We start from the raw sequence: 16,568 nt of genomic DNA, 5'->3' as shown, positions 1-16,568 counted from the left end.
ATATTGGACACCCTGTATTTGCCAACATGATCTTACCTTCGATCATTTTATAATACCGTTTACCATGGAATAAGTCAAGACCTGAAGTATTTTCCCCAAGTAATTAAAAGTTACACGTTACTTAGTAATAACTCGCGTTGCGTGAGAAAAGTGAAAAGCCAATCAATAATAAAATTATCTTTGTGTTATTTTCGTGTAAAATGAACTACCATTGCAAGGAAGTACTAACATGTGTAACTTCATTTTTTTTTTTTTTTCTGAGGAAAACATCTAATAAATGTTCACAAAGAGGTAACATTTGTTCACAAAGGGATAACATTTATTTTGTTGTTCTTTAATAAATGTCAATGTCTCCGCCGATCACGGAATGTATACTTTCCATATAAGCTTCAAGCAATTACAGTAAAAAGTAAAATTAAAATAAAACCTCTCTGTGCTCAAAAGTTACGGTACTTCATTTTCTTTTCATGCTGTTGTAAATGAAAGTCAAATATTTCCTAACACTCACGTTGTCTTTCCATACCAATGAATATTTTAAAGCTAGATCTATCTTGAAATCATCCGGACCACGCAACAGCTTCGTAACCTCGAAGACCCGAGACTGTTAAGAACATTCTATTCCCCCGCCCTCCCATTCTAGCTCTCTAATAATTACTAACTCTTACCAATATTGAAATAACACCTGCGTTGAAATTTAATTTTATCAGGTAATGAATAATAGAGACTGTAAATAGGCGCTTTGTAGTTGTTAGCCCTCTACGTCACAATAGTCGTCCTCAAGCATACATTAATTTTTCCACGCTTTCCAAATAACAATATTAATAAATTACTATCAATTTGTTACAAATAAAATTTTATTTTTTTAAAAAGTGTTCACTGTGAAAATAAAATTGAGTTGGATTTAACTTCCCTTTCAGTAGCGATGCTATTTGAGACGGGACCTACTGATTAACGTGGAACCCAATCCACATGAGCTCCCACCGGGAATTGAACCCGAGTCTCCCATGCCAAAGGCGCGTACGCTAACCGCGTAGCACTAAAGGAGCTAAAAAATAATGAGATCAGGTTTAAATAAATATCGTTTTCATAGCAAATTACTATCTCAAAATTGTAGCATTTAAAAATTAGCGTATGTTCACTTAACAAACGAAAATAAACAAGGAATGTCGGAAATAGTTTCGAAATACGAAAAACGCTAATATTTTCCGAATGAAATTTTACAAATAATCCTTCTTCCTCTACATCCGTCCACGGTTTGATTTTTACCCATACACAGCTCAACTCGACCTACGCAGATGGGCACATTGAGGTCATAACTGATTTATTATTCAATTACTTCATGGTGTGACTAATGAGAAATCGAAGTTCGTTCTACCTAGAAGGTTGATTCGAACTCGCATTCATCTTATCTATACAATTTGAATTTACGACCTCTTTTGCAGGAAGAAACTATAGTACCAGGTCCTTAAAATACAAATATAAAATTAAGCGCTGCAAACAGAGGAATACGGGAACTTGATGAGCTAATCTCCTTCCCAGCTACAGTAGTACAATGGTTGCAAGCCGTCACATTTACAACAGCAAACTGAATTGGTAGCAGAATGAAACAACGAACATGGCTGAAGTTCAACACACTGAAGTGAAAATAATCACAGATTACACGTTACTAAAACATACTTTACACACGAAAAAATCTTTTTCGTGGATTTAAATAGAAAGCTGTTTTTGAAGCGCGACAGCTTTACATTTTGACATTCTTATACTTGTTTCGATGTTCGTCTGCCTAGGTATAATTATTTTCGTAAATTATATTAGTTATCTTTCAAGTAAAACTAGACCTAAAACATAAAAGGTCCCCTCGCTTTACAATATATTGGGACTGAAAAATACCATAAAAGTTCTTTGGTAAATACAGACCAATAATATTTCCAGTATAGCATTACGAATAATTTCTAATATGACAGTACAGATCATTACGTTACAGTTGAAAGCTAAACATGAGTGGTCTCTAAATATCTTCGTTATCATGAAATATGTTCCGCGATCACACATCGTCGAATCATCAAATATGTCTATTCTACAACACGATCTTTCCTGTTTATTCTACAAAGCTGAAGAACCGTAACTAACAAAATGCAATTTGACATTTTCATGATTCAATAATACTTTCAACTCAAGCTGGATCAACATTATTACGTACAATCCGCAGAAAAAAAAAAAAACTGCAACATAAGCATATAAGTTTATAGTGAAACAACAAAGTTTTTTGCTCCAAAATAAGTGTGCAGGGGAGGACACCAAGGTTTCTCCTGACGTGATTTGTGCCACTTAGACGTTATGTTGAATCCCTGCGCTGTTAGACGTAGTTTCACAATAAACTTACATGCTCATGTTGTAGGGTTTTATTGCGGACTGTACATATGTGTCTACAAAATAAACTGGTAAAAGTGCAGCTGCCAAATCGGAGGAATAAGTGTCAACAGATTCAACACGCCTCGTCATAACGAAACGGAATGGATATTGGATGATACTGAAAGCACACATTTTTTTTAGTGGAAAAAGACACTCAAAACTCCTCATGCCTTCTTTTCAATGAAAATTTTAATTTTTTAATACCGTGTGCCTCAGAAAGCAAAAACCCCAAATACTAAAGTTCTACCATTTCGTAACACCTCATCTTGACATAAACCCCAAACTAAGGTAATCGGACATCTTAGGGAGCACTACTTCCGAAAAACTTTAGTTTTCAGCTTTACAGATCTGGCGGATCTGTTGCCATTGTTCAAGACGAAATATTGAGTAATAATTTTTGTTACTAATTGTTTTTTTTTTTTTTTTTTTTTTAAATAGATGGTTGGATCAGCTAGGGATATAAACCTATATATTTAAGTTTAAATTACGAGTATTTGCGATAATGAATCTTAATTAATAATTAAACCAATGTGGTGAGATTTCCTTGAGGGTTCCTGAGTAAGCATTATTTAAACAAACAAACAAAAAAAAATAGCCTAACAAAAAGAAGAAAGCTCCTATTTTACCTCATTACATGAGCACACTAATTTATTTGGACTGAATTTCGACACCATGATCACTGTAGTACTACAGCAATTCTTCTTTCCCCAGCTAACAAGCAACTCTTGAATCACTACGTAAGGGAAAAGACCTGCGCGTATTTCAAACGAAAAACTATCACGTATCACCAACTTTTCAAAGCCGCCTTCTCGATTCGGTATAATCGATGTGTATGTTTTACACGTAACTCGAACTTTCTATGCTTTGACAGCGGAACTACGCATTGCGAATATGCAAACCATAAAGCAATAAGCCAATAAAGCCGTAATATTATACAATATCATTAAGAAATAAATTATATAACTATAAAAAAAGAAAAAAACACGAACATAATTCATGCTTACGCTCACAAACATTATAAAATATCTGAAATACCTGTTGGTTGACATACCTGACCTCTTCCATCCTGGAATGGCCCATCTGGCCTCTGACCTCCAGGTCCAAATCGGGAACCACGACCTCTGAATCCGCCACCACCTCCTCTCTCTCCTCTATGCCAATTCTCTTGTGAAGGTTGACCTGAAAACTGATTAGTAGGTCCCCCCATATCTTGGAATCCACCCCTACCCCCGAAACCTCTGCCCCTACCGCCTCGAGCTCGTCCACCTCGGCCTCTTCCTCTACCAAAATTTTCCTGAGATCCTGGGAAGTCTTGATAGGGTGGAAAACCACTACCTCGCTGGAACTCGGGATTCTGTGGTCCCATGAACTCTCCAAGTAAACTTTCGCCGCCTCTTCCACCTTCAGGTGGGCGATCCCATCCTCCTCGACTCTGGGTGAAAACAGGGTTAGGAATCGGGAGGCCCAGTAAACTAGGGATTGTAGTCGAAGGAGTTCCCATAGGTGGAGCACCTGCGAGATCTTGACTTTGATCAGGACCTGGAGGCCCATCATTGCCTTGAAAAGCATCTAATTGCCCAGCAGCATCACCTTCACCTTCATCTTCACGTTTCTTTACATCATCCTGCATTTGAGGCTCTCCTTCTTTCTCTGGAGCAGAAGCGTCTGGTACTAAATCTAGTCCAGGAATACCTCCAGAGGTATCTTTTTTCTCATCCTTCACCTTATCACTTTGGTCTTGAACTACTTCTTCATTAACAGGTGCACTATTATCTTGCGGTTGTTTAGCATCCGAGCCAGTTGTTTTCGGGGTAACGTCAGTTGCAGTCGGTGGTTTCTGAAGGTCCTGTTGAATTTCAGGACCTGGCTGGGATTGTGAAAAGTCCTGGAACTCATTAGTATAAAAGCCACTTTGTGCCACGCCTTGAGCTTCGAATTCTTGAGGACCCTGACCCCAAGAGGCACTCTGATTTTGTACCTCCCTCTGCGACCCAAATGAGTCTCGTCCTCTACCTCTGCCTCGCCCTCTTCCTCGTCCACCACTCTGGAATTGTTGTGGCCTGGAATCTGGAAAAACTTCTGGTTCCTCCTTTAAAAAAACAAAAAGAAACACAAACATTCAATATGAGTGTATCTATAAGATCTGAAAGAAAATCTTAATATTAATACATAATCGGAATTTCATTTCCACTACAGTCGTACAAATCACACAAAAGTATTAATCGAAGTTGCTACACAATCTGGATAATTGTTTTCTTAATCATCTTCTAACAAATAACTCTTTGCATTGAACAAAACATATGACCGTTCCAGGTAGTAAGCAAGAACTCAAAACCGTTTATTATTATTATTTTTTACACAAAGTAATTATAATAATTAAGGCTCGATTTCTGAAGTCATTTTTATCATGGCATTGTTTTGCACTTTAACTAAATATAAACACATTTCTTTCTCACGTGAATAAGAAAATTGGGTTTTTATTTGTCATATAAATGCATGTTTGCACTGACTATATTCGAACTTCCGAACTTTAAGGTATGGTTTCATCAAAAAGTATAGTTTTAAGATGCTTAAAACCAAAAGCTCTAGTAGATGGAATTGTGCGATTTTAGATTATATTTTACGTCAGATATTGCCATCCATTAGGGCATAAATGCATGAATATTTTCAAAGTTTTCAGATCATGGAAATCAGACCAGCAATAATAATAATAATAATAATAATAATAATAATAATAATAACTGACTGATGATGATTTTGTTAAATGTGCCTTCATGAAGTAAGTTATTTATTTTTTACTTATTTATTTTTCAAAATAAGACCTTGTTGGGTTCATCCTCAATACCCGGAACGCCTCATAAAATTAAAATTAATAATTGAAGCATTTATAGCATCAAAATTCTCAATTGTATTACCTAAAAATCTGATAATTCATAATTTAATCAACTTGAGAACATAATTTCCTTCAAAAGCACATCAAATAGGCTGCATATAGTGTGTTTTACTAGAGAGACAGATATTATTTTTATTTATTTTTCCTAGTAAAAAGAAATAACTGGGTAAACACGATCGGATACATCCATAGATTACTACAACAGCACATATATTATTTGACATACTAACATTCTAAATAATATATGGACGTAGAAAACCAATGTCGATGTACTTCCCTAATTTTAACTACTATATATGCACATTAGCAAAGTTCTCTGGAAGCGTAATCGATGGAATGAATTTTGTTTCCTACTGTGAAGATATCGTGTCCAGCACGATGGATGATGTGATTTAAATAATAATAAGGTTGGACATGTGATATACTGGACTGAAATTTTGTGAAAACGACAAACGTTATTCACTTGAAATCATGGACAACGAATTTTCACTATCATATCAATATTAAAATTATATTTTAAATTTTCTTTTCTTTCGGCATGACTTACAGTTCGTTTATACGTTCAGACATAAAAGAATTTCTATTTTCTGTTGACTCTTTCCTTTTATGTATTTCTTAATGAATAAACATACAGATTGTTCCTTTGTCCACATTCTTAAAACATTACCTTATCTGACATCGATCTACACGTCTTTGCATTTCATCAGCCTGCTTTCGATTCGCTGAAATTAAGAAATCAATGCCCGACAATTTGGAACAAAACTAGAGGGACAAGACATGTCGAGGGAAGTTGATCAACGACGACGATCTACCTAGTTATATCATAAATACTGTCACAAAGCTTGGAGTGGCGCTGTAGGCATCCGGAGTGGCACAGTGCTGCCATCTGTGTATAAAGCGGAAGATGCATGTAGTGTGTGTTTGACTGTTCATGACATACGCTGATATTGTACTGAGTTCTGATGGAGTGGGGCGATTACGAAAATCGTGTAGCAGTGATTGCACTACACAAAGACGGGAAGACAGCAGGTGAGATTTTTAACCTGAAAAACCTACAAATCAGCAAGAGATTCATACATCGCGCCATACAGCGATACACCGAGACTGGAACGGCAGCTAACCGCGCAAGGAGTGGCAGACCACGAACGGTACGAACGCCGCAAGTTCAGAAAGCAGTCGCAGCAAGAATTCGAAGAAATCTTGTTCGAACACAAAGTGTGATGGCTGCTGAGATGAACATCAGCAGAAATTCCATGTCTCGTGTGCTCAGGAGTGACCTACATCTACGGGCGTATAAGAGGCAGACTGGTCACTTCCGCAGAGGGTCCTTAAATCAGAGAGACTGTTGCGGCGTTACGCCAACAATCTGCACAGAAAGATTCTGTTCACTGACGAAAAGGTGTTCACAATTGAGCAGGCCTACAACACTCAAAATGACCGTGTGTATGCCACGTCATCTACTGCAGCTGCTGAGGCAGCTCCAAGGGTTCAGGGGGCACATCATCCTGCCTCAGTGATGGTTTGGTGGGGAGTGAGCTACTCAGGCACAACCCAGCTGTATTTTTGGGGGCAAGGTGTTAAAACATCTGCCAAGGTGTACCAGGACACAATGCTAACACCTATAGTGAAACCACTGTCTGCTACCATGTTCCCTAGAGAGAGGTGGACCTTCCAACAGATTCCGCTCCAGACCACAAAGCGAAAACAACCCAGGACTGGCTGGCACAGAACGTCCCCGGCTTCATTTCTACCGCTGATGGCCTTCTAGCAGCCCGGACCTTAGCCCGTTGGACTACAAACTTTGGGCAGTCCTTCAGCCATAAACGGCATCCATCTGTCGGCAGTCTGAAACAATCCTTGACCCGAGCAGTGAACAATTTTCCCATGGACGTGGTGCGTAATGCCATTGACCAGTGGCCGGACAGACTTCGTGCCTGCATCAAGGCCATTTCGAAAAATGATTCGTGCGTCAGGTGTACAACATATCAATGTAAAACATGACCAAAATAAATTGCCTTGGTGTTAATACTGTGTTATTCACATTCAAATTTGAGACAGTATTTATGATAAAACTAGGTAGAGAGGGACTCTCCGCGAATCGTTATTTTGGAATCTAAACTTCATCCATGTCCGAGGTTATCGCACATAGTTCCGTATTCTTTTATCAACAAGAATAATTTTGTTATTAGGAAGCGTTCGTATTACATGTTAGTCTACACAATAAGTTTATTTTAATGTTGTTGCTTCCCTGCCGAGCTTCTATTCGAACCGTCTGGTCGCCCATGAATGAATAAAAGCTTGAGCTTTCCAACCACCTCTTGATCTTATGCAGAATTGCATGGAAGCGAAACTAGACCTTTTGTCGGCATTTTTAGTTTTCGCGTGTGTTTGCGTTTTATATATTGGTTTTGTAATTATATATATAAAGTACATAGAGCTCCAAAACTTGGTGAGAGGTAAAAGCGTACTGCAAACGGTCAAAAGTGAGGCACAACTTGAGACTGCTTTGTAGTTTGCCGTTTCCAGAACAACGGTGACAGAGTTTCTAGCGCGGTGCAACCTGAAGAGCAGAACGCCTAATCTACACTGCTTGTTAGTCAATTGAACATCCTTCGCATATCCAAAAGCGAACTTTGTCTCACAACGCCAAAAATCGTTAAAGAAATATAGATTCCTGGAGGTTCCTCATCATCTCTGGGAATCATCCGTAACCGTCTGCAGTCAGTAGGACTAATGGCACAACACCCAGCCAAGAGACTTTACATTTTACAAAGCTAAGGCTTGAGTCGCATGGTCTATAAACATGTTAGGTGGACAGTTCAACAATTGTTTAATATTATTTGAGCAGACAAGAGCACAGCCGTCATGGTCGGGAGCGATAATATCAAATGTGTTCGGCAATTTGTTTGTCTGGGTTTCGATCCTAAACATCAGATACCGAACGAAACGTGAGGAAGGAAATACATGGTCTAGGAGTGCTCTGCTACAACTATGGGGCCGCTTCACCCAATAGAGATATTATTTAACACCTTGCTGTCTTATGTGAGGTATTCTGGTTGTGGATATCTTTATCAGCTAGGTAACGACCAAAGCGAAGAAGCTGATTGCACAGGCAAGGTGCTATTGGTGTCACTATATTCTACTCTTCAATTACTGAAATTAGTTAAGTTTGACCAGAACACTATCGACTGCTACGCTACGAAGGTAGCAATACACTCTCATTCTTACTCTTAACTCATGTTCGTTCTTAGTACAAATCACCTGACAAGTGATAGATTTTTGCCATGAATTTTTGAATTAGCATATTTCAATCTTCAAAATAGAGTACCAACTATTCTTGCACAAGGATCAATCGTAAGTCTTGCAGTATTTTCGTAACCCCAACAGCAGGAGCGTATACGCCGTGATCGACCGTAAATACAAGATGAAACTGAATCGGAGGTAGTGTGGTGACTATTTAACACGGAAACCACTACTCCATCAGATCTTCAGTCAGTTTTTTTTTTTTTTTTTTTAAAGTGACAGTGATGAGTGCTCAACGACGTCTGCCAGGTGAATTGTTACTGAGTGAGTTCTAATTCGGGCACAACGCTGCGGTAGCAACACAAAACATTTGTCTTGAGAAATAGCACGGCGCATTGACCCACAGCACAGCAACTCGTTGGTTCCAGAAATTTCATGATTGTAAACAAATGTCGAAGATCAGCCAAAGTCCGGGTGCCCCAGAATAACAGAGATTTGGGTACATAATCTCGCGACCAGAACCTCGCCTGGCCAAGATCATCTCGACGGGCCGAAACCTCGCCGACCAAAATCTCGAGGGGGCCAAATACTCGTCTGTCCAAAATCTCGCCTTACCAAAACCTCGCGTCTCACAATCTCATCATACTCAAAATCTCGCCTGGCCAAGCCGTCCTGATCTCGGGACACAGAATCTCGCCTGGTCTAAACTACGCGAAACGTAATCTCGCCTGGGAAGAAATGTCGTCAGTATAAAACGTCGTCACGACGATTTCTTCGATGTAGAATGCCCTATATATTGCTGTATGTATATATATTTTAATAACATATAATTGCATTAAAATAATGAGAAGAAAAAACTTTAACGCGTGCTTTGAAAATCTATCCTATATAAAAATGAACATGACTATGTTTGTGACATCATACCTCTTGAGTCACCCGACCGATCTCGATGACATTTTCAACATAGATAAGGTTTGGGCCTGGGATGTATTTTGTAATTTCATTTTGACGCCACAACGAAAAGAAGGGAAGATATATAAATATAAAAACATACTTAATAACTCTTGAATCACGAGACCAATTACGATATATTTTGCCACACAGATCAGGTTACAGCCTGGAATGGTTTTTATCATTTTACTTTGACGGGAAGGGGTAGACATATAGAAATACATAAAAATGAAAGTGGCTGCGTTTGTGACTTAATAACTCTTGAACCACCCGAACGGTCTCGATCAAATTTGCAACATATATGGGGTTTGATCCTGGGATGGTTTCTATTTCACTTTGACCTTAGGAAATTCTAACAAAATCGAATAATATTTATGAAACTATGAAATAACGTATGAGTTTTTACGTCCTTCGATTATGTCTTTTAGGTTAAAGGATACGTAAATGATCAGGATGAAGGAAATGATGGAATGAAGAAAGTGAGAGGAAACGGGATTACCCCGAGAAACCCCACGCACACGATATTTTGTATCATCTTTTATTATTATTATTATTATTATTATTATTATTATTATTATTTGTAATGTGGAATTGCATATTTAGAAAACTCATTGGATAAACTTGAAGGAAGGTTTCATTCCGAAAACTTTTGGCCAAGCGAGATTTTGATCCACGAGGTTTTGGACGGCGAGGTTTGGCCACGCAATGTTTTGGCCCGGCGAGATTTTGGGCGGGCGACGAGGTTTTGGCATGCAATGTTTTGACCGCGAGATTTTGTCCGTATCCCGATAACAGATTCTGGAAGTCATATGACACGCCATTGAGAATAATGAATCCACCAGCACACGACAGTTATCAAATCAACTCGGCATGTCGCAGTCCAACCTCACGAACTTGGGAAAATGATTAGGATCTGCCGCATTGAGCCATATGAGTTTATCCCAACTCAAGCTCTGAAGAGAGTGGATGTGTGCCAACACTGCTGCACATGAGTTCCCTGAAACGGTTTGCCACATGGGACGAAAACTGGATGTCTCTACGAAATCGAATATACAAGAACAGTGGTTGAGCAGGGGTTAACTTCCAGAACCGGTCGTCAAACAGGGTCGTTTTCGAGTATAGCCATGATATAATGTGTAGTATAATTCACTTGGAGTTCATTCCGAATGGTCGTTCCATCAATATAAACTTTTATTCCGAACAGTTGGAGTGAGTGTGTGCTACACTGTCAATAATATTCTGCATTGGTGAACCTAGAGCGCCACCAGGACAAAGCTGCAACAGGATAATGCAAACCTACACTCGACTCGAAACATGCAACCACAAATGATGCCACACTAGAACTTGCACTTTTGTATTACTACCTGTTTCGGTCCACGGCGCACTTTTTACCGCTTGCCATCTTACGTTACCGAAAAGACTCCAGTAAATGTTGCAGCGAGCAAAGAAAACTGTCGCTTGATACTTCCCGAACCCATGGCAAAGAATTATCTAACCACCAGATGATTGAATGTATTCTTGGAATACTTGGAAACTACAAGGATGTTATTTGCACAGGAAAACTGGATACAATGAACACCGAATATCACAATTACAACACACCTTTACTTTTAATCCTGTCTATGTAACTCGAACAACCACGTTAAACTAGCAGAAAAGTATTATTATACATTCCACCTCTCGACCGCCTTCTATACAACATGCTGTCATAATAATTAAAAAAAAAAAAAAAAAAAAGCCTGTTGCTGACGGCTGCATTAAATATTTTTCTTCTGCCATGCACCTCGCCTAATTCTCTGTATAAATCAATTTGCATTTATTTCTTCTTCTCTCTTTCGGAACACGGTCTGTTTTGTGCTTTAGTCGAGGCTTTTTGTTAAAGCATTGTTAAGTTTCTAAGACAAGAAATACAAACGCCGAACTAAAACAAGTACACAATGAAACTAAATTGCGTGCTCAATACATGACAGTACAGTATATACACTCATTTTCATGTTTTTATTTATTCATTTGGAATTTATCGTATTAATATCTTCATTACTTTGTATTAACTACTAGTACTAGGTTAGAACATTTGGGTATTTACAAAATTCCATTTTCTAGTAACGAATACTATCACGAAGTAAACTAAATTCCCAAGCCAGAAACCGAGTAAAGAACAGCTTACTCCTGAGAAAAATAAAATCGTGTCCCGGCACATTATTTACATGGATGAAAGAAGTCCAGACGGTCAATATCTCTGCTCAAAATGGTCATGTTACTCTGTAGCAGAACATAGGAAAAATAGATTTCTCTAAGCACAGATCTGAGGGACGTAAGGATCTGGGGTACTTTTCTCGAAATTGTTTTCGGCGTTTAGGTTACTATGACCAGAAATATACCAGGGTATGATTTTCTCAGTCAGGCGCAATACACCTTTCGAAGTTGATACTTTTTGGTGAAAAGGACACGGAGTGAAGAGAAGTAACCCAGCATAAAGTAATAATATAGTGTAAGAGGTTACAACTGCTCTTCTCGCTGAAACTGTGGAGACTGGGGCGTCACCACTCAGGAAAGTTAGGTTCTACGAACAACTAAAAGCAAGAACGAATAAAATCATTCAGAGCGCGTGAGTCTGATAGAATTAGCCAATGATACTCTTAGCTACTGTCAGTAGCAGACGATGCCGTTAGTTACAACTCTAGCCGGTAGTGTCGCAGAGTCACTTTTGTTGCATTGTGGGAACAATGAATTTCCATTAGAAATATAGGGAGTGGTTCATCAGGGTAATCAGTGTAACCCAGTACTCTATATATAAAGAACTAGCAACAAAAACAAAAACTAGGGAAAAACCAGTTACAGTATATACTCGGTCACCCTATATACTCGAAAGATAAGCACCTCATTTTCTTTTCAAAATTTTGGGCTAAAATTCATGAAGGGTGCTTATAACTGCGTAATACGTTTTCGGATAAATAACAGAAGTACCGGTACATGTCTTTTTAATTGTTACTTATAATAAATTGTAAATAACAATAATAATAATAATAATAATAATAATAACGATACGAGAATTGTAACTGTACAGATCTATTGTAGATTGTTTAATTTTTCAGTTCACAACTGTATATTATTTTTTAGAATTGATAGATGCACTACCGATTACTCTATCTGGAAATTATTATCGCACTGGTTTTGCAGCCAATAATGAGCCGTTGGTATGATATCTGCGTAAATTTTCTAGTTATCTTATAGTGGGTGCTTGTATTCGCCAATAAATGGATTCTAAAAGTGAACACAAGCTTTTAGGGAGGTGCTTAAATTCGAGTAAATATGAGTCATTACTTCTGAGAATCGAGTTCCATGTTATGATCCTGACCGTTTTGAAAAATTGTTCATAAAATTGTGCTAAAATTTAACGTGATCTTACGTCGACGTACAATGTAGTTTTCTTTTGCCTTGTTTTAATGAAGCAAACTTTAGAAAGTAACGTTTCTATTGGTGATTCTTTTTTTAACATTTGAATATGATCTAGAGCTTTCTTTTGAATGGTTAGAAAGAGGAGTGTTGTTTTCAAAGCATTCAGGTGACTGGGAAAGCACTTCTTTTCTTAACCATCGGAAGTAAATTTTATCTTCAATATGCCTTTCGTTTGCATCTTTTCATAACAGAGTTTGATTAATTTATATTGAGTCGAATTTAAATGTGCCACTTATTTAGGAAATGCTGTTATTTCCATCACAAGTGTGTTCGATCTGCATGCCACTTCTAGTAAGTACTGCTCGGCATCAGAGTTAACACTGCAAGATATGCGTTGCAGCTGGGCCATGGGTATTGCATCCCACTCCTCTTTACAGGCTTTCTACAGGCCGCAGATTGCGCGGACGCGACGATGGGACAGACGAAGATTCCGAAAGCACAACAGTCGGTTGGTCTGGCATTTGGACTCTAACAGGGAAGTCAGAGAAGAGAACTGAAGCAAGTCCAGCTTTCATTCTATACGGCAGTAAAATTTCAGCGATGTTTTCGCCGTGTGGTTGGCTACAATTGACCTCTCCCAAGTTTTGGCGGCATCAGACTACGCTCGACCATACTGCTCTACTGCGTGATTAATGCGACAATTGCCTCGTTGCAATTTCACAGCGATGGGTTACCACATGCGCGGTACAGCTGCACCTTGACTTCGACTTAATATAAATGAATCAATCTCTTATTTCATTAGAAGTTATTTTTAAAAAGTAAAACAAAAAGTAATACAATATAGAACAGCATATTCCTATACTGTCTATACAGCACATTCCTATACTGTCTATCTCGAAATGTTCTGATACAATTACTGACAGTAAAGTTAAGATTCTATTCTTGCTGATAACATATAGAAGTATACAATTAATCACGACAACTGCAATGCTTAAGGGAGAAACAACCTCATATTACAATCTATGATCAGGTAAATAAGAATTATATTTCTGAGCATTTGACATTTATGACCACTTGAGCCCGTCACGTATGAGGGATGACGTCCCTCGGCGATCACACTATCCAGGGAAATGGTAAAGAACGAAAGACATGGGAATGGAAGGAAGGTGCCTGTGACTTTTATATTCGGTACCATCCCGGCATTTGCCTACTACGAGTGAGAAAATTCCCAGAAAAAAATTCACGCAAGATGGTTGACCTGAAAGGCTTTTAACAATTTTCCAATCGAGTGACCCTACCGAAAATCGAACCCGGGATCGTTTGCTCCAAACACGAGAGAGTTAGCGACTAAATACGGGGGGAGGAGGCACATCAGGCAAATAAATATCAAACGCAGCATTTATTTTTTCACAGAAGAAATTATAAAAAGAAATCCAACTAGTGGGCTCTATTTTTATTATTATTATTATTATTTTGTGACGGAAGTACTGAAATAATACAGTGAAACCTCTGAATAACGAAGTACTGAAATAATACAGTGAAACCTCTGAATAATGGACACCAATGGGACATGAATTTTTGTCCGTTACAGAGAGGTTACAGAAATATAATTTCCCACAATGGTAATTGTGTGCTGTAATATACAGTAAATGCATTGTAAGTACGTAAAATTCAATATGAAAATACTCTATTTAGTACATATTTGAACTACTGGGAGGGATGAAGGAGAAATTCATTTCTGTTAAATAATATTATTGCTGGGGGTTGTGTGATGTTAATTTTCTTAAGTACGTGTCATCACCCTGTAAGCGTTTCTCATTTATTTCAAATTCTCAGAACCTTCTCAAAAGATGCATTAGGAACCAACTAATCGGCTAAACGATTTTGTTTAGCGAAAAGGGCATACTTTTTCCTCTACAAGGATAATAAAACTCAATTAGCAAGTGTCCTATGAGAATCCTCAGTACGGTTGCGGAAGAAACATGTGTCTGTATGTGTGCGCGCGCGTTTGTGTACTGGTGCGATATCTTCGTTGGTGGAATGGATGAAAAGATATATGGAGTGCATATGTTTACTGACCCAGCCCCAATCACAAAGAATATCCACTTAAGAGAAAGTGAAAAAGGAAGCCGGGAAAACTCCAACCTAGACTTGTTCCAGAATCATAAGAAAAATGTAGCTTTACAACAACAACAACAACAACAACAACAACAAAAAGTAACAGGAAACATTGCTCGTTGAATGTTATTGTAAAACATCTATGAGATTGTCGGGAAAGATGCAAGGCCCAGAGGCGAAAGGACTAAATTTGTTAGGGAAGGGAAGGTAGTTCGCATAGAATTCTTGGCCATACGACTGACCCTAAATGAATGTTATCGCGTATTGAAGGTTTTCTAGGATTTCCACCAGAAAGCAGTTTATTGCGTGCAGAAAAAAAAAATATTATTTCGAAGCTCTTCTATTTGATGGTTCACCAGGTCTAGACTCAGGATAGATACGCTTGACGAATATATAACGAATAATGTATCACAGAACCGAGAATAATTCCTGTCCGTTATGAAGAGGTTATTGAAACGTCTGGGGGAAAAAAGGACTGTCCGTATCTGAGAGTGTCCGTAAAAGGGAGGGTTTTGCTCCACAAGGGAACATATATTTTTGCCGGGACAAAAAATGTGTCTGTATTATAGAGGTGTCCGTTAAGGGAGGTTTCACTGTATTATTTTATTTCCTAACACACAATTATTAGATAGTTGTAGTCCCTTGTCAACAATATATAAACAACAAAACGAAATCAAAAAACTAATTAGTATATCTCACTTTCGCAGTTTTTCATCTATAGACTTCTGGTAAGTAAATGAAGACAAAAAATTTGAATGATTTTCTCCTGGGCTTAGTATCATGTCAGCCTGGACTACGAATCGATTAATGCGTCTTCAAAACCTGTGTAAAAGTAGGCACTTTCCACGTCCAATCACCCAACAGTCTATAAGAATCAGGATTCTGCCTTCTCTTTTAAGCTTACACAGTACAGCAATAAAATTGCCAAACATTTAAAAAAAAAAAACTATGTAGTCATTACCCTCTCTTGATGCACAACTTTGCTTAGAACAGCGATTGGAACCTGCTGAGGCCTTTCAGTTTCCTCATCACAACCACCTTGACAGCCTCTACGTTCTCAAGCAACATGTCCTTGAAAGGGAGTTGCAACATCGGAAACAGGAAGTAATCCACTGGAGCCGAATCTACGGCGACTTTTTCTTTCTTCAAAAACCGACTGACGATGTTAGAATTTTGCTAGGGATATCATCGTACAGAAGACTTCAATTGCCAGAGTTGTTTAATTGTGGCCTGACTCGGGTCATTCTGTCACTGATATTCTTACCTTCTGAAACAAATTTATGGTGAATGAGACCCTTGGCATAAGAAGATTTGCGATTTCTGCACGTACATTTTAAGTTGGTCTGTCCTATCCTGTACTCTCGTCGTCGTTTAAACATTTCTTGCCCTTACGAAAGCCACTAAAATGTGTGTTCTACACAACGTTTCATACACTAAATATTCTGTAGCAAGGCATAGGTTTTTGTGACAAATTTCCCCAATTTTAGTACACAGAACTTGATTGGAGCTCTCTACTTCGTGTTCGTGGAAGCAGGTCACAGGTGTCACATCT

At 38.3% G+C, this 16,568-nt stretch overlaps 1 protein-coding gene across 3 annotated transcripts in view; it reads right to left on the bottom strand.

Annotated features, from left to right (window-relative positions):
• Nucleotides 1–16,568, bottom strand: part of LOC145676843 (uncharacterized) — a 118,556-nt gene that overhangs the window by 49,705 nt on the left and 52,283 nt on the right. For all 3 annotated transcript variants that reach the window (XM_081747630.1, XM_081747631.1, XM_081747632.1), the window contains one exon: nucleotides 3,464–4,501. In XM_081747630.1, coding sequence (XP_081603756.1) covers nucleotides 3,464–4,501 — 1,038 coding nt within the window. The remainder of the gene's footprint in view (nucleotides 1–3,463; nucleotides 4,502–16,568) is intronic.

The sequence above is a fragment of the Thermobia domestica genome, unplaced genomic scaffold, assembly GCF_964235325.1.
Source record: "Thermobia domestica unplaced genomic scaffold, izTheDome1.hap1.1 HAP1_SCAFFOLD_423, whole genome shotgun sequence".
NCBI lineage: Eukaryota > Metazoa > Arthropoda > Insecta > Zygentoma > Lepismatidae > Thermobia > Thermobia domestica.
The sequence above is the reverse complement of the archived record's forward strand: the minus strand, read 5'-3'. Positions and strand labels throughout refer to the sequence as shown.